The following is a 26,812-nucleotide window of genomic DNA, read 5'->3' as shown; positions in this document are numbered from 1 at the left end:
GCTCAGAAATTATAGTTTTGCTTTCACTTTATTTTCTACAACATGAAAACTGTTTGTGGTCACAGACCAACACATATTCTTTGTATGTATCAACTTTTTTTAAAACTGTAAATATATCATACAACATCTGGGTTTTTTTTTAAATTCCAGATACCAGGAACATGTCCTTGGTATTTGGAATTCTTTAGATGCACTTTAGATGCACGTTTCATGTGAGGTGGATGTTAACTTAATTGGCTTTAACAAAGGATTCATAAAGGGAGGTGAGACGAGACTGGAGGTCCTGAGCATATGGGTCCAGCCTTTCCCTCAGCTCATCAACGTAGGGGGTGGCCATTTCTTTCACCTGCTGGGCTCTCTGTGCAATCTGACTCTGCACCCGCTCAGTCAAGGGGGCCACTTTCTCCTTGAAGTCTTGCAGATGCTGGTCCACCTTCAGCTTCAGGTCATCAGTGTAGGGACCAAGCTGAGTCTGCAGGTCTTTCATGCTCTGCTCCAGGCTGGTCTTTAGCTCTTCGCTCTTCTGCGTCAGGGTGGTCCTCAGGGCCTCAGAGTCCAGGGAATCTGCATAAGTAACCAACTCTTGTTTGAGCTGCTCAACCTTCTGCTGGACCTGTGTCTGAATGTTGTCAGTGTAAGGCTCGAGCCTCTCTCTGACTGTGCTCAGCTCTTGGATCACACGATCTCTCAACACATCAGCCTCTGTTGTGACTTTGGTGATCAGGTCCTGGGCTGTAGGTGGAAGCTGCTCCTGGAGGGTGACGGCATACTTGTTGGCAGCATCAACACTTTCTGTCAGGCGGGCACTAGATTAAAATAATAAGAAAAAAAAGATAGTGAATACAAGGCAGCGCAGTTATATTTCTAGCTTATCCTGAATATTTTAGGCAATACTATAATTTGTTGTCTGTTAACATAATTAGCAAGTTTTGTATGATCTACCTGACATCCTGTCCGAACTGAGATGATCTAATCATCTTCACGGTTTCTTCAGCTGTCTGTGTAGCTTTGGCAACATAATCCCAGAAGGCATCAGTCACCACCTCCAGCTGTGGCTTGGGTGCATCAGCATAAAAAAGGTTGGCATTGCAGCCTGTTTAATGGAGACATGAATAAATTCAGAGTAGTGCAGATATTTCAGCTTTGTATATTCACTGGGATTTGACATTTATACAGGTCATATTCACTGAACACCAACGTTTTTCTTTATCATGAGCGGAATAGTTGCTAATTATGTATATATGTTCTCATGAGCCAAAATTTATAGTAGAATAATGATTTTTCTTATACTCACCAGTGAAAACAGCTAGGACGAGCACAGCAAGGACCTTCATGGCTCTTAGACACTGTAACAAGAAAAGACCAGTTAGTTACCACAGCATGTTAACAACACAGTTAACAGTCAAAGAAAGTTTATTTTAGCTCTCCATCTTACCTGAGTTTGTTAGTGTATCTGTAAGTCCACTTGGTAGTGCTTGTATTAAACTGGTGAGGAACTGAGGCTTATATAGCAAGGCAGACAGCAATGATCACAAAGTCCAAACATTAGTGCTTTGCTGTCACCTTGCCTCACTCAGCTATCTTTGCTGACATCTTGTGCCAGATAATCCATGCAGCACGCCTCTTTGACACGAATACACACTGAGCGTATACCCCAATATACACAAGTACACATTAGTCATCATTTGTGAGTTGTCCATTAAAAAACAAGAAAAAAACAAGAACACCTATTGTCTTCAATTTAAAAACTACTCAAATGCTGTATTGTGATGATTGACCACTGTTAGAGTGATACAAAATCCATAAGTCTAACCTCAACCGACCCACACAGGCTAGTCTGTAATCACTTAGCTGATAGGTTTTTTCCAAGTCAGTGATAATCCTCTGCCAAGACAGATAGAGTCTATCGCTTTAATGTCTTTGTTGTCCTACTTGATTACGTGTACAGTAGGTATTTTATTGTCTCTCTTAGTTTTACATTTTGCCAGCAACACTGCTTCTGTGTCAGGGCAGTGTTCAGCAGGCCTATGTGTAAGTCTGACCAAAGGTTAGCAGACTTGAGCACTGTCAGCTTGTGAAGGCCAAAGTAGCTGCGGTTTCACGTCAGACATGCCATAGTCCAATTGCCAGAAACCACTTTAGAGTCCTGAGTATTAATTATTTCATTTTTTCCTGTTGTTCTTCTCTTTTTCTCAAGTGGATGTGTATGAAACTTGAATCTCAATTTTACCAGAATTTTTTTTTTATTGAAAATGGTACCTCTAGAAAGTACTGTGAGTGCAGTTTGACTATTTATAAAGCTGAAATATATTGTCTGACAAAAGTACAAATTAACGTTTCCGTCCAACAATCCAATAGATCAATTTTTGAATATGGTCGAACATGAGATTTGCATCATGGAAGCACAACCAACAAATCTGGAGAAACTGTGTGATGCTTTCATGTCAGTATGGACCAGAATCTCAGAGGAATGTTTCCAGCAGTTGAATATATGCCATGAGGAATTAAGACAGTTCTGTAGGTACAATAGAATCCAATGTCATTGTCTTCTAGGTCTTATCTGTGCAGACCTAGAAGTCTGCACAGACAAGTTATATAATAGTAATAGAAAGAAAGGAAGAAAGTATACTTTATTGATCCCAATGGGGAAATTCCTTTCTGCATTTAACCCATTCACTCTGTGAAGCAGTGGGCAGCCATTGGGCGCCCAGGGAGCAGTGTGTAGGGACGGTACCTTGCTCAGGGGTACCTCAGGGTAGCAGTTCAGTGGATTCAAACCACCGACCTTCCGATCATGGGGCCACCACTCTACCTACTGAGCTATCCCTGCCTATAGGGCTCAGGTCTTACCAACAATATAAACAATATCAGCATCAACTGAAACTACCTGTGGGAGAATAGTTACTTCCACAGGTGTCACTTACTTTTCTAAGCTATAGAAAATCAAACATTTTTACTATGGATAGTGACATTTGGCATATTGTATTATAACTGAATGTAGATTATTAACCTCTACCTTAATATTCCATTAAGGAAATCAATTATCAAACAGTTTCTACTTCCTGTGGGTCAATTCATTATGGACAATTCATGATGTACAACATAATGCATACATCTCATACACAGGTCTTATTTACAGAAAATTGCTTTTAGCGTGCTTCATGTAAATATGTCAGATATGCTTCCACCCTTAATGATTGCTTGTCGTTATGATGAAAATTTTAAGTCATTCCAGAGAGTTGGAAATAACATTTACTTACTCTTTCTTCTAACAGTTTCTTTTAATAACTTAACATGCCCTAGTATCTATGCCAATCAAAGGAATAAGGTACCACTATGTCAGTAGCTAAAAAATAATGTACCTACAGTGGGGCAAAAAAGTATTTAGTCAGCCACCGATTGTGCAAGTTCCCCCACTTAAAATGATGACAGAGGTCAGTAATTTGCACCAGAGGTACACTTCAACTGTGAGAGACAGAATGTGAAAAAAAAATCCATGAATTCACATGGTAGGATTTGTAAAGAATTTATTCGTAAATCAGGGTGGAAAATAAGTATTTGGTCACCTCAAACAAGGAAAATCCCTGGCTCTCACAGACCTGTAACGTCTTCTGTAAGAAGCTTTTCTGTCCCCCACTCGTTACCTGTATGAATGGCACCTGTTTGACCTCATCATCTGTATAAAAGACACCTGTCCACAGCCTCAACCAGTCAGACTCCAAACTCCGCCATGGCCAAGACCAAAGAGCTTTCGAAGGACACCAGGAAAAGAATTGTAGACCTGCACCAGACTGGGAAGAGTGAATCTACAATAGGCAAGCAGCTTGGTGTGAAAAAATTAACTGTGGGAGCAATCATCAGAAAATGGAAGACATACAAGACCACTGATAATCTCCCTCGATCTGGGGCTCCACGCAAGATCTCATCCCGTGGGGTCAAAATGATCATGAGAACGGTGAGCAAAGATCCCAGAACCACACGGGGGGACCTGGTGAATGACCTGCAGAGAGCTGGGACCAAAGTAACAAAGGTCACCATCAGTAACACACTACAACGGCAGGGAATCAAATCCCGCAGTGCCAGACGTGTTCCGCTGCTGAAGCCAGTGCATGTCCAGGCCCGTCTGAAGTTTGCCAGAGAGCACATGGATGATACAGCAGAGGATTGGGAGAATGTCATGTGGTCAGATGAAACCAAAGTAGAACTTTTTGGTATAAACTCAACTCGTCGTGTTTGGAGGAAGAAGAATACTGAGTTGCATCCCAAGAACACCATACCTACTGTGAAGCATGGGGGTGGAAACATCATGCTATGGGGCTGTTTTTCTGCCAAGGGGACAGGACGACTGATCCGTGTTAAGGACAGAATGAATGGGGCCAAGTATCGTGAGATTTTGAGCCAAAACCTCCTTCCATCAGTGAGAACTTTGAAGATGAAACGAGGCTGGGTCTTCCAACATGACAATGATCCAAAACACACCGCCCGGGCAACAAAGGAGTGGCTCCGTAAGAAGCATTTGAAAGTCCTGGAGTGGCCTAGCCAGTCTCCAGACCTCAACCCCATAGAAAATCTGTGGCGGGAGTTGAAAGTCCGTGTTGCTCGGCGACAGCCCCAAAACATCACTGCTCTTGAGAAGATCTGCATGGAGGAATGGGCCAAAATACCAGCTACTGTGTGTGCAAACCTGGTAAAGACCTATAGTAAACGTTTGACCTCTGTTATTGCCAACAAAGGTTATGTTACAAAGTATTGAGCTGTATTTTTGTTATTGACCAAATACTTATTTTCCACCCTGATTTACGAATAAATTCTTTACAAATCCTACCATGTGAATTCATGGATTTTTTTTTCACATTCTGTCTCTCACAGTTGAAGTGTACCTCTGGTGCAAATTACTGACCTCTGTCATCATTTTAAGTGGGGGAACTTGCACAATCGGTGGCTGACTAAATACTTTTTTGCCCCACTGTATGTACCCTAAGTGAAAGAAAATCTTATTATACATGATTATTTTGAGGTCTTTTTAAACCACAGTTTTCAATTTAAGAAACCATTTAAGCATCTCATACTACTTAAGTCACACTGACCCTCATACAAAGTCCACTAATCTTAGCATACCAAAGTTATCTGAAGTTATCTAGAGGCTGGTAGTGCTGAACAGCAATGTGGGCAGTTAATAAGCCGATGATACCCTAGAGACTTTATAGAGAGGGGTGAGAGAAGAACTAATACAAGATTTATTGTTGAGTGATAAATGTATTCACATTAGGAGAATACTAAAATCCAGAAGTGCTACCACAATAGTAACCAGAAAAAAGTGGTGTTACAACATGGCAAGGACTTCTGGACTTTGTGCTCTTAACTATTACTGTCATCTGACATCAGTATATATACACGGAAGCACTGTTCCAACACACTCACACATACACTAAACCTCAAGAGATACACAAGCCCAAAGCAGGTGAGAATCTCACTATGTTTTAAGCAACATTTTAAGAAGCAAATCTAAAAGTTATGACCTTTTTAAGACTACTTAAAACTTAATCAGACTGTTATTGTTTTTCAGCTAGTTGCAGTCATGAAGGTGTTTATGGTACTAGTCGTCGCAGCGCTCTCTGGTAATTTTCAAGCTTCTTAATTATATCCCAAAAACGTGATTCTGTTGATCTGGACGTAGCATTTTCACTGAAAGAATCCAAGTGTCAGCCAGTTGGATGAGTTTCTCACAGAGACTAAAGAAGTCACTTGGATGAATGACAAACCCTTTTTCTCACTGAAAACGCTACATCCAGATGAACACAATCAACTTTTTGTGATTTCCTTACCTGGATGATTGAGCATGCATCAAGACTTTCTGATTATAGTTCAAAGTTAATGGCAATAATTAACTGAACATCTGTACTGTTCTCACACCACGCGTGTTTCCATCCAACAGGCTGCCATGCCAACCTTTTCTATGCTGATGCTCCCAAGCCACAGTTGGAAGTGCTGACCGATGTTTTCTGGGATTACATTGCCAAGGCCACACAGACAGCTGATGATACACTCCAGATGATAAGAAACTCTCCAATTGGACAAGAAGTCAAGTAAGTTCTTTGACACACTGCACTAGCATGACTGGCCCTATGATGAGCATATGCCTCGTGACTGTTATGGGATCATTCAAGCCACTGATGATCTGGCAATCACTATCTGTCCTCTAGTGCCCGCCTGACAGAAAGCGCTGACTTAGCCAGCAAGTATGCAGTCACCCTCCAGGAACAGCTTCAGCCTGCAGCCCAGGACCTGATCACCAAAGTTACCACAGAGGCTGATGTGTTGAGAGAACGTGTCACGCAGGAACTAAACACAGTCAAGGAGAAGCTCCAGCCCTACACTGAGAACATGCAGACCCAGGTTCATCAGAGAGTGGAGCAGCTCAAGCAAGAGTTGGTTACTTATGCAGATTCCCTGGACTCTGAAGCCCTAAGGACCACCCTGATGCAGAAGAGTGAGGAGCTAAAGACCAGCTTGGAGCAGAGTGTAAAGGATCTGCAGTCTCAACTGGGTCCCTACACAGATGACCTAAAGCAGAAAGTGGACCAGCACCTGCGGGACTTCCAAAAACGTGTTGCCCCTATGACTGAAAAAGTCCATGTAGAGCTCACTCACAGAGCGCACCTGGTGAAACAAATGGTTGCCCCTTATGCAGAAGACCTTAAGGAAAAGCTCGACCCCTATGCCCAAGACCTCCAGGCCCAACTCATGTCCCTCTACCAGTCCTTTGTCAACACAAACTAAGTCACCCTCCATCTACTATATCATTTTCAAAGATACCGGACTTGCTGGTCTACCTCTGTTTTGAAGAAATACAATAATTGAATATCTGACAATATTAAAGTCTTTGCACCCCACCCTCCACCACATTATTTATGGATAAGTGCAAACATATTAAAACAAATCCCTGCACTTATCAAAAATGTAAATATTCAGTTTTTATTGTGTTGTGACGTTTGAAACTGTGACCCTTTTGTAATTTCACTAAGTTATCTGAAATAAATACAAAAATCTGGAAATTATTCATCTGGCTAACTTTTGTATCGACTTCTCTCTTTTACACAAAGTGAAACTCTAGAAAGAAATCGCATCATGAAACATCTTGTTTCAACACAAACTATGACAAAGTATGATGAGAAGTGGTTCTGAAAGCACACAACAGTGAATTCTTCCATGTGTTTGAGTGATGCACAAATAGATCGAGGGACCACACGAGGTCACAAGAAACAGTAGTGCGTGTGTGTGTGTGTGTCTGTTCATGCATGTGTTTGCTTTTTTTTTCTTTCTTTTTTTTCCCCCAGGAGGCAAAAAGTATTTTGACTCCAATGTCTTAACATGTCCTGGCTTCTGCAAGAGTTTCGGCTTCTAGTTTTCCCAGAGGCACTTTTGTTCTTCTCAATGCTTGCCATTAAAACTACACATTACATATATCAACAGCAAAACTGAAAAAAAGCTTACCAATGTAATCCAAGAGACTAAGAAGTTAATCCCTTCGATTCAAAGAATTTAGGATTTTACATTGTCATGGAATTTGACATATTTTGCATTTATTGAACCCCCCACCCCCCGCAAAACCCTGAAACTGTGCATCATCCTGTTGTTGTAACTGTATAACGCCTGGTCTTATCCCTCTTATCTTGCCCCTACTGACAGTGCCAGCATCCAACGTGGAGGGTCAGAGTCCAATAACAATAACAACGCATTCACATGCACACACAACACACACGAAACATCTGTTTCCTGATTATTTACTACTGCTCTGCTTTGTTTTTGACTGATTCAATGGGTAATTTACTTGTATGTCTAAAGGTCTGTCCTACATAAATAAATCTAAATCCTTAGCATCCATTCTTCCCTAAATGCAGTTAGTGATAAGGATTGCATTCAATGAGAGACACGCTCCTCAAATTGCTGTAAAAGCTCCGTGAGACTTTTGAAATGCAAATCTGATCACAAATGTTTGTGTTTCAGCCTGTCTTTATACCTCATTAGCACTTGTGTGGGGAGCAAAAAGAACTATTCAGATTCTCTTATCAGTCAAAATGGCCAAAAGGTATTGTTAAGGAGCCTTTGCTGGTATCTGCTCCCATTAAACTCTACAACACAGTCCACTAGGTTCTTTTTTTCTTTTTTTCCCCCGAACAAGACACATCTTGCCTTGTACACCACGAAAGCAAACAGCGATCTGATTTTGTTTTGATGTAGATAACAGGTTGTTACTAGACCTTTTCTTCTCTGATTGACAAGAAGTGATAAGATAAGTATCGCACGTCATTGGATCATTAGAAATGATCTCAGGTCATGGCGTTTGTTTCTCAATCATATGAATATGGCCATGCTTTAGAGCAGTGTTGTTATGAAGAGACGTTCTTGACAAGAAAGAAAAATGTAACATAACAATTTCACCTAGTACCTGGAATTTAGAATCATTTGAAATTGCCATGAGAAAACTGTTGTATGCAACATATCATCATTTTCACATTTTCCATGCCAGTGTTTAAACCTCCAAATGTACCTCTGCTGGAAACGTTTGGTTACAGCTCTGGAAGTTTTCAGAGTCCCCTATAAATACATCATAAAACAACCTCATATGTTTTTGTGGGGTTTTTTTTTCATTTTCTGCAAGTTTTCAGAGTATATTAAGGAAAACTAACTAAATATGGATTTTTTTAAAAAAATAATTTAGGCAATGATCAATTATTTAAATATTTGATTTACCACTTTGTGCAACTAAACATTTACATTGATCAGTCCTAGTCACCAGCCTAGAGGAACACATTCAATTCTGCCATGCTGGTGTTTTCCTGACATGGGCAGCTTGTTCAGAACCCTTCAGGTCATGGTTTTGACCAGAACATTTCAAAGCACTGACTTTTAGTTTTCTTTGCCCCAAGAGGATGTTGTCTTATTGTATGGCCCATTTTCTATCTTGAATTTCCTCCCTTTGTACACAGTCTAGCTTTGCCGTTCCCACGTGATGGCTATCAAGTATCTTGGTCCTGTGCCCAAGATGGCACCAGTGTGTTGGGCTTGCCATCTAGCTCTGTTCCTGCTGTGTTTCTTTGTGCTATTTAGGCTATTTTTTATGTGCTAGAGTTTACTCTCTTTTAGCGTACACTCGCCAAACCTGTGTCTGTGCCTACACAAAAATATGGGATCTTGTTTTAACTCGCAGTTTACCGGTCTTTAACTTAGAGGTCTGTGATGCTGTATGGCTGGATCATAAGCCTGTCTTGAGGTTTCCCTTCCTTGTACTAAAGTTAATCCTCCTGCTGTTGCTCAGAGCGGTGGTATTTTTAACCCATCCACTGCTGGTCAGTTCTCTGTTGTTTTTAATCAGAACAGCAGCTTTCCTGATTGTATATGTAATGATCCAGAAGAGCTCAGCTCATGGTTTTACACAGTCGGTGGCCCCCTTTAAGCTGAAGGGTTCAGTTCTGAATGAAGCCACCCGTGCTGTCAGAAGAAAGTGTAGGAGAGCTGAATGTAAATGGAAGAAGGATAAACTTCAGCTTTCATACCAAATATTACAGTTTTACTGGAATTCATATCAGAAAACTGTTAAGAGAAAACATTTTGCTGCTATTATTCAGGCAAATTCCTGTAAGCCTCACGCCTTATTTAAAACTATTGACACGGTCCTCTAAGCTCTACAGACTGTTGGTGTTGACTCCCCACAGGTAATTTGTGAAAACTCTTTCTGAGTTTAAAACTCTTCTTAAAACATATTTATATGCTGAAGCCTTTGGCTCTCTTTTAGGGGTTGGCTCAATTTATTTTAACATGTTTTATTTGATTTTATTCATTTATTTATTTATTTTATTTTATCTTATCTTATTTTTATTTCATTGTGGTTATGCTATTTGTGTATGTACAGCAGTTTGTGAACCCTGGTTTTATTTTAAATTGCTTTATAAATAAAGCTGTTATGATATGGTAATAAATCTTATTTGTTCATGGTTTGTTCATAATTTGTTTTCTGCTATTAAAATCAGAATATGTATGAATATCAATAGTACAACTTTCCTACATGACTGTCATTCTATTTGTTGAAATTACTTGATTTGCCTTTTTTTTAATATAACTCCTACTCCTACAGGCTTAAATTCTTCGATATGTACAGATATAATATTCAAATACATACCGCATACTTGGTCATTTTCCTTAACAAACCTTCAAGTCTAATACTTTTGTTACATTGTTACATATTACTTTTTAGGTCATATCAATTTGTCAATCATAAAAGAAAAAAACAACAACATTAAAAGCTTTTCCTAGCAACTACAATGCCCCATGTGACACTGTAAACATGAAGGTTTTCTGTCCTAAAACAAGGTTACACTGCCATCGAGTGGTAAAGTTTGGACACACCTTCTCATTCAATGTTTTTTCTTTATTTTCACTGCTTTCTACACTGTAGATACATACTGATGACATCAATTATATGAATTGTAGCAAAGAAAAAATTGATAAATAAATATGAATATGTTTTATATTTTATATTCCTCAAAGTAGATAACCTTTGCTTTTTTTGGCATTGCTGCAAACCCTTGGCTTTCTCTCAATGAGCTTCATGATGTAGTCACCTGATATGGTTTCAACTTTACAGCTCTGCCTTGTCAGGGTTCATTTGTGGAATTTCTTGTCTTCTTAATGGATTTGGGACCATCAATTGTGTTTTGCTGAAGTCAGGTTGGTACACAGCTGACAGCCCTATTTAACAACTCTTAGAATACATATTATGGTAAGAACCAATCAGCTAAGTAACGAGAAACAACAGTCCATCATTACTTTAAGAACTGAAGGTCAGTCAGTCCAGAAAATTGCTAAAACTTTGAATGTGTCCCCATGTGCAGTCCTAAGAATCATTCAGCACTACGACGAAACTGGCTCACAATGAGGACCACCCGAGGAAAGGAACACCAGGAATCGCCTCTGCTGCTAAGGATAAATTCATCAGAGTCACCAGTGTCAGATATCACAAGTTAGCAGTGCCCAGATAAATGCCACACAGAGTTCTAGTAGCAGACACATCTCTATATCAACTGATCAGAGGAGACTGTGTGAATCAGGCCTTTATGGTCAGCTGCTAGGAAACCACTACTAAGGAAAAGTAACAAGCAGAAGATATTTATTTGAGCCAAAAAACTCAAGAAATGGACATTAGACCAGTGGAAATGTGCACTTTGGTCTGATCAGTCCAAATTTGAGATCTTTAGTTCCACCCGCCATGTCTTTGTGGGATGCAGAAAAGGTGAATGGATGGTCTCTACATGCATGGCTCCCACAGTGAAGCATTGAGGAGGGGCTGTGAGGATTTGTGGGAGTGCTTTGCTGGTGATACTGTTGGGGACTGTGATGAACAAAAGAATGCGTAAATGCTGGTAGTTTGACTGCAAAAAAACCCCCATTTTCCTTATTCTTCAGAATGGAAAATAGCACGTCATTGTCTTGCCATGCCTTTTGTCATTGTTGCATGTCATGATAGCTCCTACTGAGAATTCTCGGTACAAAACTAGGTTAAACTGCATCACCATAAGTGCACATGATGTTGATATGAAGCATTATTTTATTGGACCATTAATAATTATTAATAAAAGCTTATTTTATCCTTTTAATAATTTTATTGAGCAAATAAACCATTATTTACTAAATGTTATACAAATTTGTTGTTATTGTAAAATGTAAATAAAATAATGTTTTTAGTGGTTCAAACTTCTGGACTGCAGTTAGGTCAGGTTAAGATGCACACAAATGTTGCTGTACAAAGTTAGATGATTACAAGTACAACAAGTTAAACTTATCAAATTTACAAAGAATAAAGCTGTAATGTTAATTAAATTAAATTAAAATATAAATATACAATGAAAATGCACTCTTTGAAATTGAACTCATACATTTTCACAGTTTGTTTCAATAGGTACACATTTGAGCTTTTTCCACATGCCTGCCTCTCATATTATTCAAACTTAATCAAACTACATCCTCAATATTTAGGATGCAAATTTAAAATTTGCAAAGTAAAACATTTTGTCAATGGATAATAATAATTTCTTTTGAACATCATTTTGAATGCACAGAAAATAGGCAGAGATTATTGGTACTGAGTGTGTGCGGGCAAAATAAAATGGCAGCAAATGAAAAAAAAAACTTATTTCAATGCTTGCAATGATGGTAGTTCACCATATCAACATTACCTCTATTTTTTATTATTCAAAATTATACCAAAAGCCAGAATAAGGCTTTACCTATTACATCTATTCTGTGTTAACCAATAAAGTTGGTCGCCTCTTTGTATGTTTGCAGATGGGTTCTTTCTGTTCTAGAACAATGCCTATCTTTGCTCTAACATGTCACACCCGTCATTGGTTTTTGTTATTATACGGTGTCATGGCAGCTGCTACTGCGAATTCTGAGTGCATTAGTGTTAACCTCTTAAGCCCCAAGGGCTTTTCTGAGCTTCCTACTCGAAAATGACATGCTCAGAATAAATGGAGTATTTCTCTGGAATTTCAAACTCTGTGTATACAATCTTGGTATCAAAATAAAGCTAACACTTGTGAGATTTCATCAGAACTGTAAATATTACTGCAGATGTTACTGTGTCAAAGTTATTCTGACCCAAACATTGAAAATTTTGACTTTTTTTTTCCCTCGCCTAATTTTAAAAGTGTTTTATATCATATAACACCTCTGAAAAAATGCTCTGGTAGACATTTCACTCCAGGAAATTATAAATCTAAATGTGGACATTACATGTCCAAAGATTCATGGTGATGTGATGAAGTAGAGCAAAGTTACAGAGGTTTTAGTAGAGTCATAGCCAGGCGTTTTGCAATTTGGCACAATTTGGCACAGTTTGGCACATTCTGGCACAATCTGTGAAAGTTGAAATCTTTCAACAGCTGAATAACACAAACTATGTGAGTTCAGTTATATGGCTAAAAACACTTTGTTTCTTAATATTTTTGCAAAAAAATATCCACTTATTTATGCATCACCCTATTCAAATAACACCATAACAAAGGGTTACATTTGACTCCAACTGGAAAACATTTATTCAAATTCCAAAATGTCAATATTGTAAACATTACAAGAACAAAAACAACTGTGACATTTTCAACGCTACACTACATATTTAAAAAAATCATTTATTGATGCTCATCATGCCACATTTTAAAGCAGTTGTTTTTTGATGTGAGGCACAGAGGGACGTTGCAGGCCCTACAATATATACTATAAACTGTTTTTCCACAGTTCTTCCACCTCAGGGGACCTATTTTTCTTGAATTTCCGTTTAGCCTTTCCAGTTTTCGCCTTTTTGGCCTGCTTGGGTGTAGGAGCAGCTGCGTGTCGCCATGTAGAGGATAAGGGCCGTCGGGGCTCATAGTCTTCATCCTCACTAAAATAAATAAATCAAATCAAATCAATCTATTTTCAAACATCAAACTTTATCCATAGAGCATTTTTTTTCATACACGGGATTCAGTTACTAGAATATTCCATAACAGAACATACCTTTCAGGCAGCGGTGTCTCTATTTCCGAATCACTTTTTTCAGGAAATGGAGCGACGAGGTCCTCATCGTCTGAAGATGAATCTTCCACACAAAGCTGTGTCCCACTATCATTCAAAATCATATCCAGCACTTCTTCAGCACGGTATGATTTTCTTTTGGCTGCCATTACGCCAATAAAAGCAGTAAAAAATCAAGACAACGGAGTTCGCTAATCGTCTGTCCGTGCGCAAAGGGTTCCGCGCGCAAAGACGCGGATCTGCTTTATTCTCAAATTTGAATGACGCAAGGCTGTAACTCTGGCATTTACTGGCCGATTTGAACTGTTGACCCCACCTTTTAATCATATGATCAAATAGAATCACTTTGACAACACATCATTCATGTCAATCAAACTCATCAAAGATTGTAAGGCGGGGTTTACAAGTAGTGCTAGAAGGGGGGGGCCTGGCCATCGTCCAATCAAATCCATGTAATTTGTATCAAAACGGCATCCTTCCTATCAAAAACTGCTTCAAATGTACACTGGGAATTGTAGTTATTCAGGAAGCATAATCATATCATTGTGGATATATCTTACGGACACAAAACAACAAAGGTAAGACAGCATTTATCATAATGTTTTGCAAAGGTGAAGCACATTTTTAGTCTTCTTTTGCGGCTGGTTTGGTGAATTTTGGGCAGAGGACAATGACATTTACAGTTTTGGAATCTGTGAGATCTCTATTTTCAAACCAGGTGTGGTTTGTTAAGTTAGCCGTGACACCGTGATAACGAGGCTCCATTATGTTGGTTTACCAAAATTTTGCGAAGTGACGTAACTGCTCTTTTCACTGTTTAGTGTCTTCGCTTTGTTTGGTGGTTGTAGAAATGGTTTAGATGAGATTTTAGATGAGATTCAGAGGTTTCTGTGGATACTACACATGCTGGGGATTATATTTTCTGACCCCATGTTATAACCGATTAAACGCAATCGCATCGCTTTTGCCCCCGGTACCGGGGGCGTGGGGCTTAACTGTCGAAAGGGTTGTGTGATAAAGTTTAGAAATGTAAAAACATCAAATGAAGTGGTTCACAAGTGAAATGTGACTGTTAATAAATGTTAATATAAACAAGGTTTTGCCGTTGTATGCAGGTTTTATAAATAAACAAATATATATATATATATATACACAATTATTATATTTAAGATTTTGGATTTTTTTTTTATGTGCAGCTCATTCCTTCCAGCCCCGTGTTTGCTTCGTGGCATTAAGAAAGTAGTGTGTGCTGCCAAGGGGAGACATGGGTTTTCATTTTTGGTAGTCTGCACACGTGTGTACTTTCACTTGATGTATAGTTTTACACACAGTTAGTAAAGCTGGAAGTTTCACACTTTAGACATTGACATTATGGTAATGGTAATGGCCTGTATTTGTAGAGCGCTTTACTAGTCCCTAAGGACCCCAAAGCGCTTTACACAACCAGTCATCCACCCATTCACACACACATTCACACACTGGTGATGGCAAGCTACATTGTAGCCACAGCCACCCTGGGGCACACTGACAGAGGCGAGGCTGCCAGACACTGGCGCCACCGGACCCTCTGACCACCACCAGGAGGCAACGGGTGAAGTGTCTTGCCCAAGGACACAATGACCGAGACTGTCCAAGCTGGGGCTCGAACCGGCAACCTTCCGATTACAAGGCGAACTCCCAACTCTTGAGCCACGATCGCCACGATCTGATTAAAAACAATCAAAGGATTTTTATTTGTATTCGGGAAAATTCACAGTTACATATAAGTTCACTTTTTTAAGAGCTATGTATACTTTACTTCTAAGCACATGTTTGAGTCCTGATTCCAAATGTTTAGAACCACATTTGGGTCCTCAATAATGTAGCAAAGCAAAAGCCTTTATGCATACAGAATAGAAAAGTACCCTTTACGTTGAGGTTTCCAGTATTTCTGGTTTATCATTGCATTTCTGCACGGAGACCGTGTCACAGTACATTAGTCAGCAGGGCATTTGTAGGCACAGGCCTGTATCTGTATTACAACTTCTTGAAAAAAAAAAACCCTGTTATTAATGTGCCTTGGTTAAATCTGAAAAGTGTTAGAATACTGGTTGAAATTTTCTTTTTTCCATTTTTGCCAACAGTTTTTGCTAATCTATTACTTGCCAGTAATAGATTAGTCAGAATCTGGCAGTAAAAAAATATTGTTTGATTGTCTTTTAGACACATTTCAATTTTATAAAGCAGAACTGTGATAAAGTAGCCGCTCTCTGAATGCTTCCTCACAGAACAACTGTCCAGGCTGAACATGTCCTTACTCAGTGTGTGGCAAATGGTTTTATCCTTTTATCATAATATACAAGGAAACTTCTTGTATTATCTTTGTCAGACTATAATTAACAAGTTATTTTGTGTTCTGATTGCTCTAACTTTTACTGCTTACTTGTTTACACCCTGTTAATTTTCCATGCTTGAAGAAGAACAAATCAGAAAAATGAGTTGGTGAAAATTGATAAGGGATTCCTGACCAGGCATCAGACTGAGAGTTGGGAGCAAGAGTGTGTTGTTGTTGTTGTTGTTGTAGCTTCCGTAACAAGTGTAATACCCCATCTTCCTTCAAGCCTGGATTTAATGGAGGGTGACATTATGATAGTAAGCAATCCTGGAAAATCCTTGAAATAACGTCCTACTGTCTAAGCTAAATAGTCTTTATCATAGCAGTAAGTCATGGTAACAATTAAAATCAACACTTTAAAGTTTAACTTTTAAATACAACAAGTAACTATGGATTATATTGATAATTAATTTCATTAACTACCATTTTTGAATATAGTGACTGGTATATTGTGACTTCCAGGAGATGTAATATTCTGGAAGCCCCTGGATGTAGAACACAAGCGCATAAAATCTACAGTGTCATCTTAGAGTAGAACAGACACTCAGCATGATAAATAACACATATGCAAAGAGATATGGATTATTGGGTGATCATTAGCTGCCTGGAACAGAAAGCTCCAAACAAGTCGAACAGAGAATCACTGGATCTGGATCTGGAAGCTTGTAATGGAGGATATAAGTACATTGTAGTTGCTATGGATCATTTCACCCAACAAGTCAGCAAAAACTGGAGCTGAAAAGATCTTTGTAGACTTTGTACTCAAGTATCATCATCAGGGAAATGAGTTGGCCATTATAGAACAATATTGCAGCATCCAAGCCTGACAGACAAAGCCTTGTTATACAACTGAAAACAGTCAAAGTTGAGAGATTTCATTGATCAGTCCTCTTTTTAAACATTTTTACAAATAAAAGAAAACAGAAGATTTGATGAAGTAGACGACTTAGATCCATAGCCACAGCCAACTCCCACAACAAAATATTTGTTTCACAGCAGAGACAGATGAAAGATAATATAGTACCTTAGGTCATCTATCAATTACACACATAAAAAAAGTATGTTCTCCACTAAGAGTAAAAGACAAAAGTTCATAGTCAAATGTTGAGTTTATTATTGTTATCAACTGTTGTTCATGTTTTCCTGGTAAAAACTAGATGTGAAGTGGAATGTCTTTAAGTAATGCAAATACTCATGATTTGTTAATGTCACAGACATCAGATAACAGGAAATGATGATGTGGGCTAAAGCAGGACTAAATCTAGATAGAATATGCGTGACTCCCTGATGTGTCAAGCACGTAGCTTTAGTGGTATAAAACTGGTTCTAACACTCCTGTCACAGGCACAACTTCACATGCAGATGAGTAAGAGACAAGAGTGGCACAAGGTAAAGACAGGTTTCATATTTCTATAAGAACAAACATAAAGTTTGATATATATAAATCTTTAATATTTATATATATTTTTAATTTTGTGATTGCTTTTCCTCATTCTTGGTAGAATCTCTATTGATTTAGGTTTCATCAAAGACGCACCATGAGGATGAAAGAATGTGTTTTTATTTTTGTGATCATGGCAATTTCTGAAGCATTCTCCTTAAACCCAGTAAGTGATTAGTTGCATAGTAATATTTCAGAAATCATGAATATCAATATGCAAAGAGAACTTAAAGAGATTTTTTTTTTATTATTTGTCTGGTTTGTTTTGTAATGAAGTTTGTTGAACAATAACACTGAATATTAAATATCAGCTAAAAACAATGATTTTGGTTTTTCAAAAATATTTTTTTTTTTAATTTTGCATGTTGACCAAAAAGTATAGTGTGTATTTTCTATCAAAGCTTAAAATGGAAAAAAAAAAAAACATTTATTCACAGTACTACATACAGTATGTTAAATGATGGTACATTTAATTTAATTTTATATTGATATTTTTACAGAATGGACTAGAAATAGTGGGTAAGTTCTATTTTTTTAATTTTCCACATCATTTGATGAAATTAAATTTTTTTTTTAAATATTAAAAAAAACTGTATACAAAAGTGCCTCATCTGTTTTTGTAGATGTTGGTGAAGAAAAGGACATTCCTGAAATAAACAAGGGTAAAGTTCAACATCTACTTATAACTAAACCTTTTTATAAGGAGATTTTTGTTCTTCCTGCAACTGTACTTGAATATTAGTGACTTGTTTCTAATTTTTTAAATTTTATCTTAGAATTTTTACATGATGATATTTTGGAGGTGAGTTTTTTTGTACGAAGATAAAAATGTATTTATTCTAAAAACATCTGTGTGCAAACTAACTTTGCATTATTTCACAATATACATGTTTCTTACACTTTAGCCTATAGGCAAGCAGAGGAGTACCATCATTAATGAAAACATCCTGTGGACATCCCCAGTCCCCTACCTCTTAAATAATGACCTTGGTAAATATGTATTTTCTTATAAATACACCTGAAATAAATCTTTATTTCTTTATTTCTATGGAAAAACATCTTTGTGATGTCATACCTGAAAATGCATTTTTTTTTCATGTCAGCTTGACGCTTTTGACACATAGAAGCCACATATTGAAAAAAATACAGCAGAATGTGCGAGTGAACAGAGCTACTTTAATGGAATAGTTTTGCAAAGCAACCACCCACGCCTTTGCTAAAACTGGAAAAAATAAATAAATAAATTTATAGCTGCATGCTTTATAGCCTTAGAGTAAAATGCATGGAACTTTATTGGTTGTCTAAAAAATATCTTCTTCTTTTCTTTTAATCTCTATAACACAACAATGGTAGACATTAATTCTAAAGGAGTCATTCTGAGAGCATTTGACCAATTCAGGTTGAAATCATGCATTGACTTCAAACCAAGGGACTCTGAGGACTATTACATTTCTGTCAAACAGTTAAATGGGTATGTTTTTTCTGCTCTTTGTTGTTGTTTTTAAAAATAAAATTTATGCTGATTTTTCAATTAGACTTTTTGTTTGTTTAGTTTAGTTTAATTTGTTTTTAAATATATATATATATACACTTCTGCTCTTGCTCTTGACGAAGGCGGTCGCACTTTTCTCCTCTCCTCGTCCTCTCCCTTAGCTTCCCTGCTTAGCCTCTTATGTTCTTGTCTAGTCTCGTGTTTTTTGTATTACTTTTCCCTGGAACATTCTCTCACAGTCTGTTCTCTAAAACCTAAAAGAGGAATTATGGATTGGATCAACTGGTCCCTAAATGCAATTGACACCCCTTTCTGAACGAGAAGTTTGGGCTTGGGTGAGCCTGAGTGCTGAAGATATCTACCTATTTGGAACCATGGTAACAGGGTTCTGGCTGATCGGAGCTGGCTTGGCCCTGACTTATCGAAGAATTAAGAAAGCGGAACCGGCTGTTCAAACCCCCACAAGGCTGCCCGCTGGGATTGAAACGATGGGAAGAGGCGTGAGTTTCTCAAAATGGGCTCATTGAGTGCAGCACGGATAAAATCTAAAAGGCTACGGCTGCTGTGAATACTCAGAATAAGATCTCTGACTGCAGACTGGATTACATCTTGAGGGCTAGCTTGGAATAACATCTCTGAACGCAAATTGGATGACATCTCGGGGAGGCACACTGTCGTGAGTTCTCAGAATCGGCCCCTTGAGCACAAGAAATGACAACATCACAAAACGCAAGTATGGCGAAGCTCACGGCTCTCCAATGGGAGATTGAGAGACCAGTGTTGGACTGTAGAACTGCTTTGAAATTCATATGAGCTGTTCCCACTAAAGTAAGAAGCACCATCACTTTATGTGGATACCCTCTCAGCGCCAGCTGCGGTCGCAAGGCTGGAGCCAAACAAAAACACCCTGATAACGACTGTTTAGACTGTTCCTTCCCATTTCATGCAAGGCCACCTGGGTTGGCTGGAAGACTGTTTACTTAGCCTAGCAGGGCGAAGGACACTGTCTCAGCTGAACTCTGGACACGCACACACATACATATACACTGATATGCACACACTCATCCCCCCTCCCTTTCCAAACGCCTTCGACGCTTATTCCCTTCCGATGCTGACGGTGGATCAAGGAGACCAGCGCACAGGCTGCAGGCCCGGATGTACTGTCTAAATTGGCTGTCTCTCACCCTTTACCCACCCCTGTTGCTTGTCATGTGTTTCTTTGGTGTATTAAGAGTTTTTTTCATGTGCTATGTGCAGAGGTGTTTTTTTTTCTGTTCTCAAACTGGTCTCCCTGTTGGAGCTCAGTCTGGGGGGAGTTATTTTTTTCTCCTTATCTTTCCTCATGTGGTGCATTTTCCATTGTTATACCTCTCTGACCTGTCTTCCCCATGTGATGTTTTGTGTAATGTATGTATGGTCAGAGGGTAAGATGGCGCCGCCATTGCGTGCAATAGGTCGCCAGCCTTATGAAATTTCCCCTTGTGGGACTAATAAAGGTATATCAAATCAAAATATATAGTTCTAGCAAAAGAACAAGATGAATACTGTGAAATTTTTAAGAATGGTTATGTTTTTGTTATTTCTTTTCTGATTTTATAGATTAAACTAAATAAATTACAGAATACATAACCAGTTATAGGACAAATATTCATCAGTGTTCTGCCTTTAATTTCAGATGTTGGTCATACATTGGACGAATATTTTCTAATGGGCAGGAACTCTCCATTGGAAGAGGCTGTGGTTCCATTGCCATTGTTGAACATGAGTTCCTTCATGCTCTTGGCTTCTACCATGAACAGTCCAGATATGACAGAGATGATTATGTGACGATTAACTTTGAAAACATCCTAGAAGGTTTGGTTAACACTTATACTAATTATAACAATGTTAATGTTTTTGTTCGATATTTCTATTCAAATACTTATCTTAAAGCTGTATAAAGCAGTCTGCATAAATGTAATAACCACTCTGAAATGGTTAAAATAAAATCATAACTATTTAATAATTTGAGATAGTCATAAAATCAATGAAATCACTATAGTGAGTATACAAAATATTTCTTTTTATGATTTGACCTTCTCTCATATTATCAAAATCTTTTCAGTATCTGTTTTCTGTATCTGATGTTTGGTTTTTATATATGATTTTTATAGTTTACAAGCACAGTTTTAGAATAGTCAGCAGTGATGAGAGCACCACCCACGGAGTCCCATATGACTATTTGTCCGTGATGCACTATGGCAAAGATGGTTTCACCAATGGCAATGGATCTACAATTATCACCAAAGACCCCAAATTCCAGAATCTTATTGGTCAACGAGTGGAAATGAGTACTAGAGATGTTCAGGAGCTGAATCTACTCTACAAATGCAGTAAGTGCTTAAAGATTATGGGGACCAGCATCCAGTTTTAGGAATACTCCAGGATTACTGGTTAAAGTTACTAAGAACACCATGAGAATATTGTGCCCTTAACCAATAGAAAGTAACCACGTGACCCGTTTTCTTTCTCACACTCACATTTGTAAATAGTTTTTACATTGTTTTTAGAGTTACTATGCACATTTAAACTTAGTAGGGCTCTTTACTGGGGTTTTTTACTTATATTCATGAGGCCATAAATTGATATATTATTGAATTCCAAAATATCTGTTATGATCACTTTTTGAACTGGCACAATGATCAAGTCTATTTGTTTTAAGAAAAGTTCAACAAGTCACAATTATGATTTGAAAATGGTTTAAACAAACAGACAACCATGCTCATATTCGCACCTATGGCCAATTTATAATCAGCAAATAGTCTCACCCCATTTGTTTAATTCATACAAAAATCAACATACCGGGATTGCTATATGTCAGGCTGCGATTTCAGCAATATCATGGGTACTCCAAAGATCAACTTTCTGTTGCTCATTGTTAGTAATTAACTAAGCCTAAAAGTGCTGAATGTGTGTAGAAAATTGCTCACGTCAAAACAATTCACTCCCTTGAGATGACAGTTTTGTGAGTTGACAATTTTGCCTTTTCCCTCCAATCTTCCTTGGAAAAAAAAAACTTGCGCTTTTAATTAATCTCTACAGACTCATCCATTGCCTTTAAGATGTACTGTGGCTTTACTAATGGGACCATGTGTCAAATGAACCGCTGTTCAAATAGTGGCAATGGCTGGGAAATGGTAACTGGTGTTTATGGTGGTCCCAGCTCTGACCACACCAATCTGCCCAGTGGAAATGGTGGTCAAGGTAAGGTTTCAAATATTCCTTTTTTTTATTGCAGTTTTTATTACAATCGTGGCTCGAGAGTTGGGAGTTCGCCTTGTAATCGGAAGGTTGCCAGTTTGAGCCCTGGCTCGAACAGTCTCGGTCGTTGTGTCCTTGGGCAAAACACTTCACCTACCGCCTACTGGTGTTGGCCAGAAGGGCCGATGGCGCGATATGGCAGCCTCGCTTCTGTCAGTCTGCCCCAGGGCAGCTGTGGCTACAACTGTAGCTGCCTCCACCAGTGTGTGAATGTGTGTGTGAATGGGTGGATGACTGGGTGTGTAAAGCGCTTTGGGGTCCCTAGAGGGGACTAGTAAAAGCGCTATACAAATATAGGCCATTTACCATTTTAAATGGAAAATTTAGTTTTCCACCTCAGCATTACTAACATAAAAAGTAAGCTGCCAGAGATAATAATAAATACTTTTGATACTTAAGACTTAAAGATCTGATGTAAGATAATTTTGAACAACATTGTAGGTCAGGATGCAGGTTACTTCATGTATGCTAGCACAGAATCAGGTCAGAAGGGAGACTCAGCCTGGCTGGAGACAAAGAGGATGAGTCCCCAGAGGAAGTGTCGTGTCCAGTGTCTGCAGTTCTACTATTACAACAATGGGAGCCAGACAGATGAACTTAACATCTGGATAAGAGAGTTTCAACATGAATGGGACTCCACAGGAACTCGCTACCTCATGGGACAGATCAGTGGTAATGAATCATTTGCGTGATAATTTATGATGATTTTCTCCAGAGAAAGTATAAATGTTTCACATTTTGTCATGAAGACATACCTCACATTCACCTATTACTCCAAAAATTCTCCTTTCAGGTCCACCAACATCTCGCTGGACTCTCCACCATGTTCCTCTAAATGCCACCAAGCAATTCCAGGTGGAGTTTGAGGTTCGTAAAGGAGCAGGAAACTCTACAGGCGGCTTCTCTATTGATGACATCAATCTGTCAGAGCTTGAGTGTCCAGATGGAACCTGGCAGATTAATAATTTTGAGAGATTTTGGAACAGTACTCATACTCCGGCCCTGATATATAGCCCACGCCAGTATTCCAGTGAGGGCTATGCTTACCGGGTAGCGTTATATCTCCACCAGACAGATTTTGGAGTATATGTGCAACTTGTCTGTGGTGTCTATGATGACCAGCTGCAATGGCCTTGCCCACAAAGGCAATTTACTGTCCAAATGGTGGATCAGAACCCCAACATCCAGCTACAAATGTCAAGGCAAACGAGTCTCACCACTGACCCAAATCTGCTCACCACCACTGGTACGTTTGCAGAAACATGAAGTAATGCTTAAAAAAATTCTACTAACTAAATTATTAAACACTATGTTACATATGCTTTCTATAAACAGGTGTACCTGCTTGGGGCAAACCTCGTGATGTTGGAACTCAAATTGTTGATGAGAACAATGAGACCATCTATGTTAATAACCTGTATGGTAGATATAATTTTGCATCTTTGGAAGACATCCAATCCAGAGATTACCTCAAAGGAGGGAGTGCCATTTTTATCTTCAGTGTACAAGGCAAATTAAAATAATTTAATTCCTAAACTTATATTTTAAGTTTCAAGTACAATTACTTGAAACCTTTACAACAGAAATGTATGAAACATTTGAATCATTTCACACAACATCAAAATGAAGTTTTCTATGATTATTTTAATTTCTTTATTCCAATAGATCTCACACCTCTAGTTAATGGAAGTTCACTGCCATGTCCTCAAGTAAGAACAGTAAAAATTACACATCCTCCTGGAGACCAGGATAAAGGAAACTGCTCATCACAGTAGGACATATTATTAAATTACAATTCATGTGAAGATACAACATGTCATTTGAAACAATATATATGACATATGATGAGAGATACTGCGATTTTCTCATGCATTTTTGAGCACCTTGCAAAAATAAGTGTCGTTGCTAGATGTAAAAGTTAATGCAGGTGAAACTCTAACAAGTTTTAATTCACTCCAAAAATGCTTTAACTTTTACAGGATCTCAACCACCTCAATTCCTACCTCATACACAACAGATGGCAGGTACTGCAATGTTCTCAAACATTTCATTGTGGTTTTTGTTTTTAAAATAATCATTTGCAACAATATTTTAGTTTTTTGTTTGTCAATGGAAAATTGTATTTAGTAGTCAGTATAATCTTTTAATGATATAAGTTTGTATATGGTAGAATACTGCATGTAACCATTTGTGTTTAGAAGTATATAGTTGGTGGCATATTGAAGGAATGTCTCATCCTAGGAAGTCTGTAACATTCCAGGGTGTTCTGGCGTTCACCCCCACATCCTAGGAGCATGGGAAAAGGTCGTACCTTGTTTTATTGTTTTACGGTAGGATTAACGTAGTTATATCTGTTTTAGTCTAAGTACTTTTGTTTAGATGAACTGTTGGACTTTCCAGACCAGCAGGTTTAAGGAAGTCATTTATGGGGACACACACACACACACACGTACACCTCCACATTCCAATGTAAGGAACAAACGCTCACTGAAGTGTATAAATAAAAGACCAGGGCAGTCCTCAGGGCCAGTCTCTGAGACTCACTCTTGGGGTGTGAGTTCTGAGAGCTGCCCTTGCTAGCAAGTAAATCTGTGTGTTTCTCCTCTCTGATTCTCTGCTGAAGAAGTGTTTTAGAATATATCTCTTAACATTGTTTTTCTCCACAATATAGAGAATAAAAGAACTAAATAAAGCAAGCAAAAAGTGAAACGAGAAGTATGTAAAATATCTATCTATATCTAAGTTTAAAACTCCATTTGACTAATATTAGTCTTTAATCATATGACAGTTTTGTTTACCGCAATTTTCAATCACAAGAAATCTACATGAGCTTGAAGTGTTTAAAATATAGTGAGGAAAAATATACTACAATGATTAGCCACAGTGTGCTTTCTCGGTTGTTGGTCTACTGATGTTTAAGAAAACATAAATTAACTAACCTTTAAATCAAAAACATTCTTGGTCCTCTTTTTTGTGTGTGTTACTTGAATTTAAATAAGAAGAGATGATTTGGAAGAACTGAAAATGATTTACTGAGATAGAGATATTAGTTAATTTGGCGGTTTAGAGTCCAGTGACTCATCATGGCAGAATGGAATCTCAGTGGCAATACGATTTAGTAAAGGAACCCCCAGGGTCTAGATCAGGGGTCTAGACCTGGACCCTAGACCCTGGGGGACCCCTGTGCAATTGTCAAACTCAATTGCACAGGGGGCCAAAACTCAAGGCACACTTTAGGTCACGGGCCAAACAAGATAAACATTTATTGAACACACTAAAACAATGTTTTTTAAACATAAGTATGAATAAAAACAGACAGGAATATTATTCCAGATTAAATACATTTTGACAAATAAACTTTAACTTTAAATATTTTGCTCTTTATGAAAATATATCCAGTCAAAATTATGCAAGTTAGAATTATGAACATGCTGCCAAAAACCCCAGAAAAAATAAATGAAAGCATACACAAGATTCGAGCCACTTGTAGACAGAGCTGGGAATTGCTTCAGGAATGGAACTAACAAACTGTGCGGGCCATTCAGTGTCGTACTTTCTCTTGAGTGTATCATTACACTGCAGCTCCATCTGAATCTGCACATCAGCAAAGTCCGCTGACTTGCTTCAACATTACTTGGCAACAGGGAAAGTGAGGCAGGTTGCACTGGTGCATTTGTGACAGCTTCACTTGAAATACCTTCACTGCATCATACATGCCATGTCTATGAACTGACAGATTTCCTTGCTGAACTCAAAAACTATTGAGAATTTTTATCCCAACTCAGCCAACAGACCTCTGTATGATGGCATGTCGGCAAACTCTGAATCTATTTCCCACATAAAAGACTGAAATTGACGGTCATTTAAACTTTTAGCTCAGATAAAATTTACGGTTTGCGTTATGGTGATCATTACATGCTCCATTTTTAGGATTTTACCACACAGCCTTTCCTAGTGTATGATGCAGTGATATGCTGATAACGCACTGGTACAGTTCTCCTGCATCTTTACTCACATCCTGCTGACTAGTCCGCTTTTTTCACCGCACAACACCGGCGCTCCATCTGTTGTAAGTCCAACAAGTTTGTCCCAGGGCAGTTTCATGTCGATTACACTTTGACATACGTTTTAAAAAATTACTTTTCCTGTCGTTGTCCCATGCATCGATTTAATGTTCAATATTTCCACTCCAGGGATGAAGATGGCCAGCTGTGCAATGTCCACCATGTCTGTACTTTCATCCACAGCAAGAGAGTATGCAATAAAGTTGTTGCTTCTTTCATACAACTGTGTTCTTAAATCAGTGGCCATCTCACAAACCCGATCAGCAATCGTATTTCTCCTCAGGCTCACATTTGCCAAAATCTGCATTTTGTGTGGACACAAGACATCACACACCTTCATCATGCAGCTCTTCAGAGTGGTACCAGGCTGATTTGGCTCCTCTGCTACAATAAAACTTGCTTTCACAAAAGCTTCACTTTGTGATTTTGTTCTGGTGAAACACGTCTGCTGAAATGTCAGATTTTTCTTTAGCTTTTCTACTTTCTGTACTTTCTGCTCTGCATTTAGGTTTTTCAGCTTATCCTGATCAGGATAGCTGACGTTTTGTCTCGTAGTGCCGTCTTAAATT

The 26,812-nt window shown here is 38.4% G+C and overlaps 3 protein-coding genes and 1 long non-coding RNA gene across 4 annotated transcripts; 2 read left to right on the top strand and 2 right to left on the bottom strand.

The window, feature by feature from the left end:
- Window positions 1-205: 205 nt before the first annotated feature.
- Window positions 206-1,535, bottom strand: apoa4b.2 (apolipoprotein A-IV b, tandem duplicate 2). The gene is made up of 4 exons (XM_085177076.1): window positions 1,436-1,535; window positions 1,295-1,346; window positions 943-1,093; window positions 206-806 (listed from the first exon to the last, which is right to left on the bottom strand). Exons 2-4 carry the CDS (start codon window positions 1,332-1,334, stop codon window positions 230-232), a joined length of 768 nt encoding a protein of 255 aa, XP_085033202.1. The 5' UTR covers window positions 1,335-1,346; window positions 1,436-1,535; the 3' UTR covers window positions 206-229.
- A 3,861-nt stretch (window positions 1,536-5,396) lies between these two features.
- LOC146508566 (uncharacterized) lies at window positions 5,397-7,076 on the top strand. Its single transcript, XM_085177077.1, has 4 exons — window positions 5,397-5,461; window positions 5,567-5,618; window positions 5,936-6,086; window positions 6,204-7,076. Exons 2-4 carry the CDS (start codon window positions 5,579-5,581, stop codon window positions 6,778-6,780), a joined length of 768 nt encoding a protein of 255 aa, XP_085033203.1. The 5' UTR covers window positions 5,397-5,461; window positions 5,567-5,578; the 3' UTR covers window positions 6,781-7,076.
- A 341-nt stretch (window positions 7,077-7,417) lies between these two features.
- Window positions 7,418-17,169, bottom strand: LOC146508565 (uncharacterized). The gene is made up of 2 exons (XR_014876811.1): window positions 13,555-17,169; window positions 7,418-13,438 (listed from the first exon to the last, which is right to left on the bottom strand). It is a non-coding gene; the product is annotated as an uncharacterized LOC146508565 (long non-coding RNA).
- A 64-nt stretch (window positions 17,170-17,233) lies between these two features.
- LOC146508564 (meprin A subunit beta-like) lies at window positions 17,234-24,767 on the top strand. Its single transcript, XM_085177061.1, has 15 exons — window positions 17,234-17,335; window positions 17,449-17,553; window positions 17,888-17,906; window positions 18,011-18,049; window positions 18,164-18,189; window positions 18,293-18,377; window positions 18,741-18,858; window positions 20,555-20,733; window positions 21,033-21,251; window positions 21,961-22,122; window positions 22,621-22,851; window positions 22,973-23,425; window positions 23,515-23,688; window positions 23,845-23,950; window positions 24,159-24,767. Exons 2-15 carry the CDS (start codon window positions 17,485-17,487, stop codon window positions 24,304-24,306), a joined length of 2,028 nt encoding a protein of 675 aa, XP_085033187.1. The 5' UTR covers window positions 17,234-17,335; window positions 17,449-17,484; the 3' UTR covers window positions 24,307-24,767.
- Window positions 24,768-26,812: the final 2,045 nt, after the last annotated feature.

The sequence above is a fragment of the Neolamprologus multifasciatus genome, chromosome 11 (genome assembly GCF_963576455.1).
Source record: "Neolamprologus multifasciatus chromosome 11, fNeoMul1.2, whole genome shotgun sequence".
NCBI lineage: Eukaryota > Metazoa > Chordata > Actinopteri > Cichliformes > Cichlidae > Neolamprologus > Neolamprologus multifasciatus.
The sequence above is the reverse complement of the archived record's forward strand: the minus strand, read 5'-3'. Positions and strand labels throughout refer to the sequence as shown.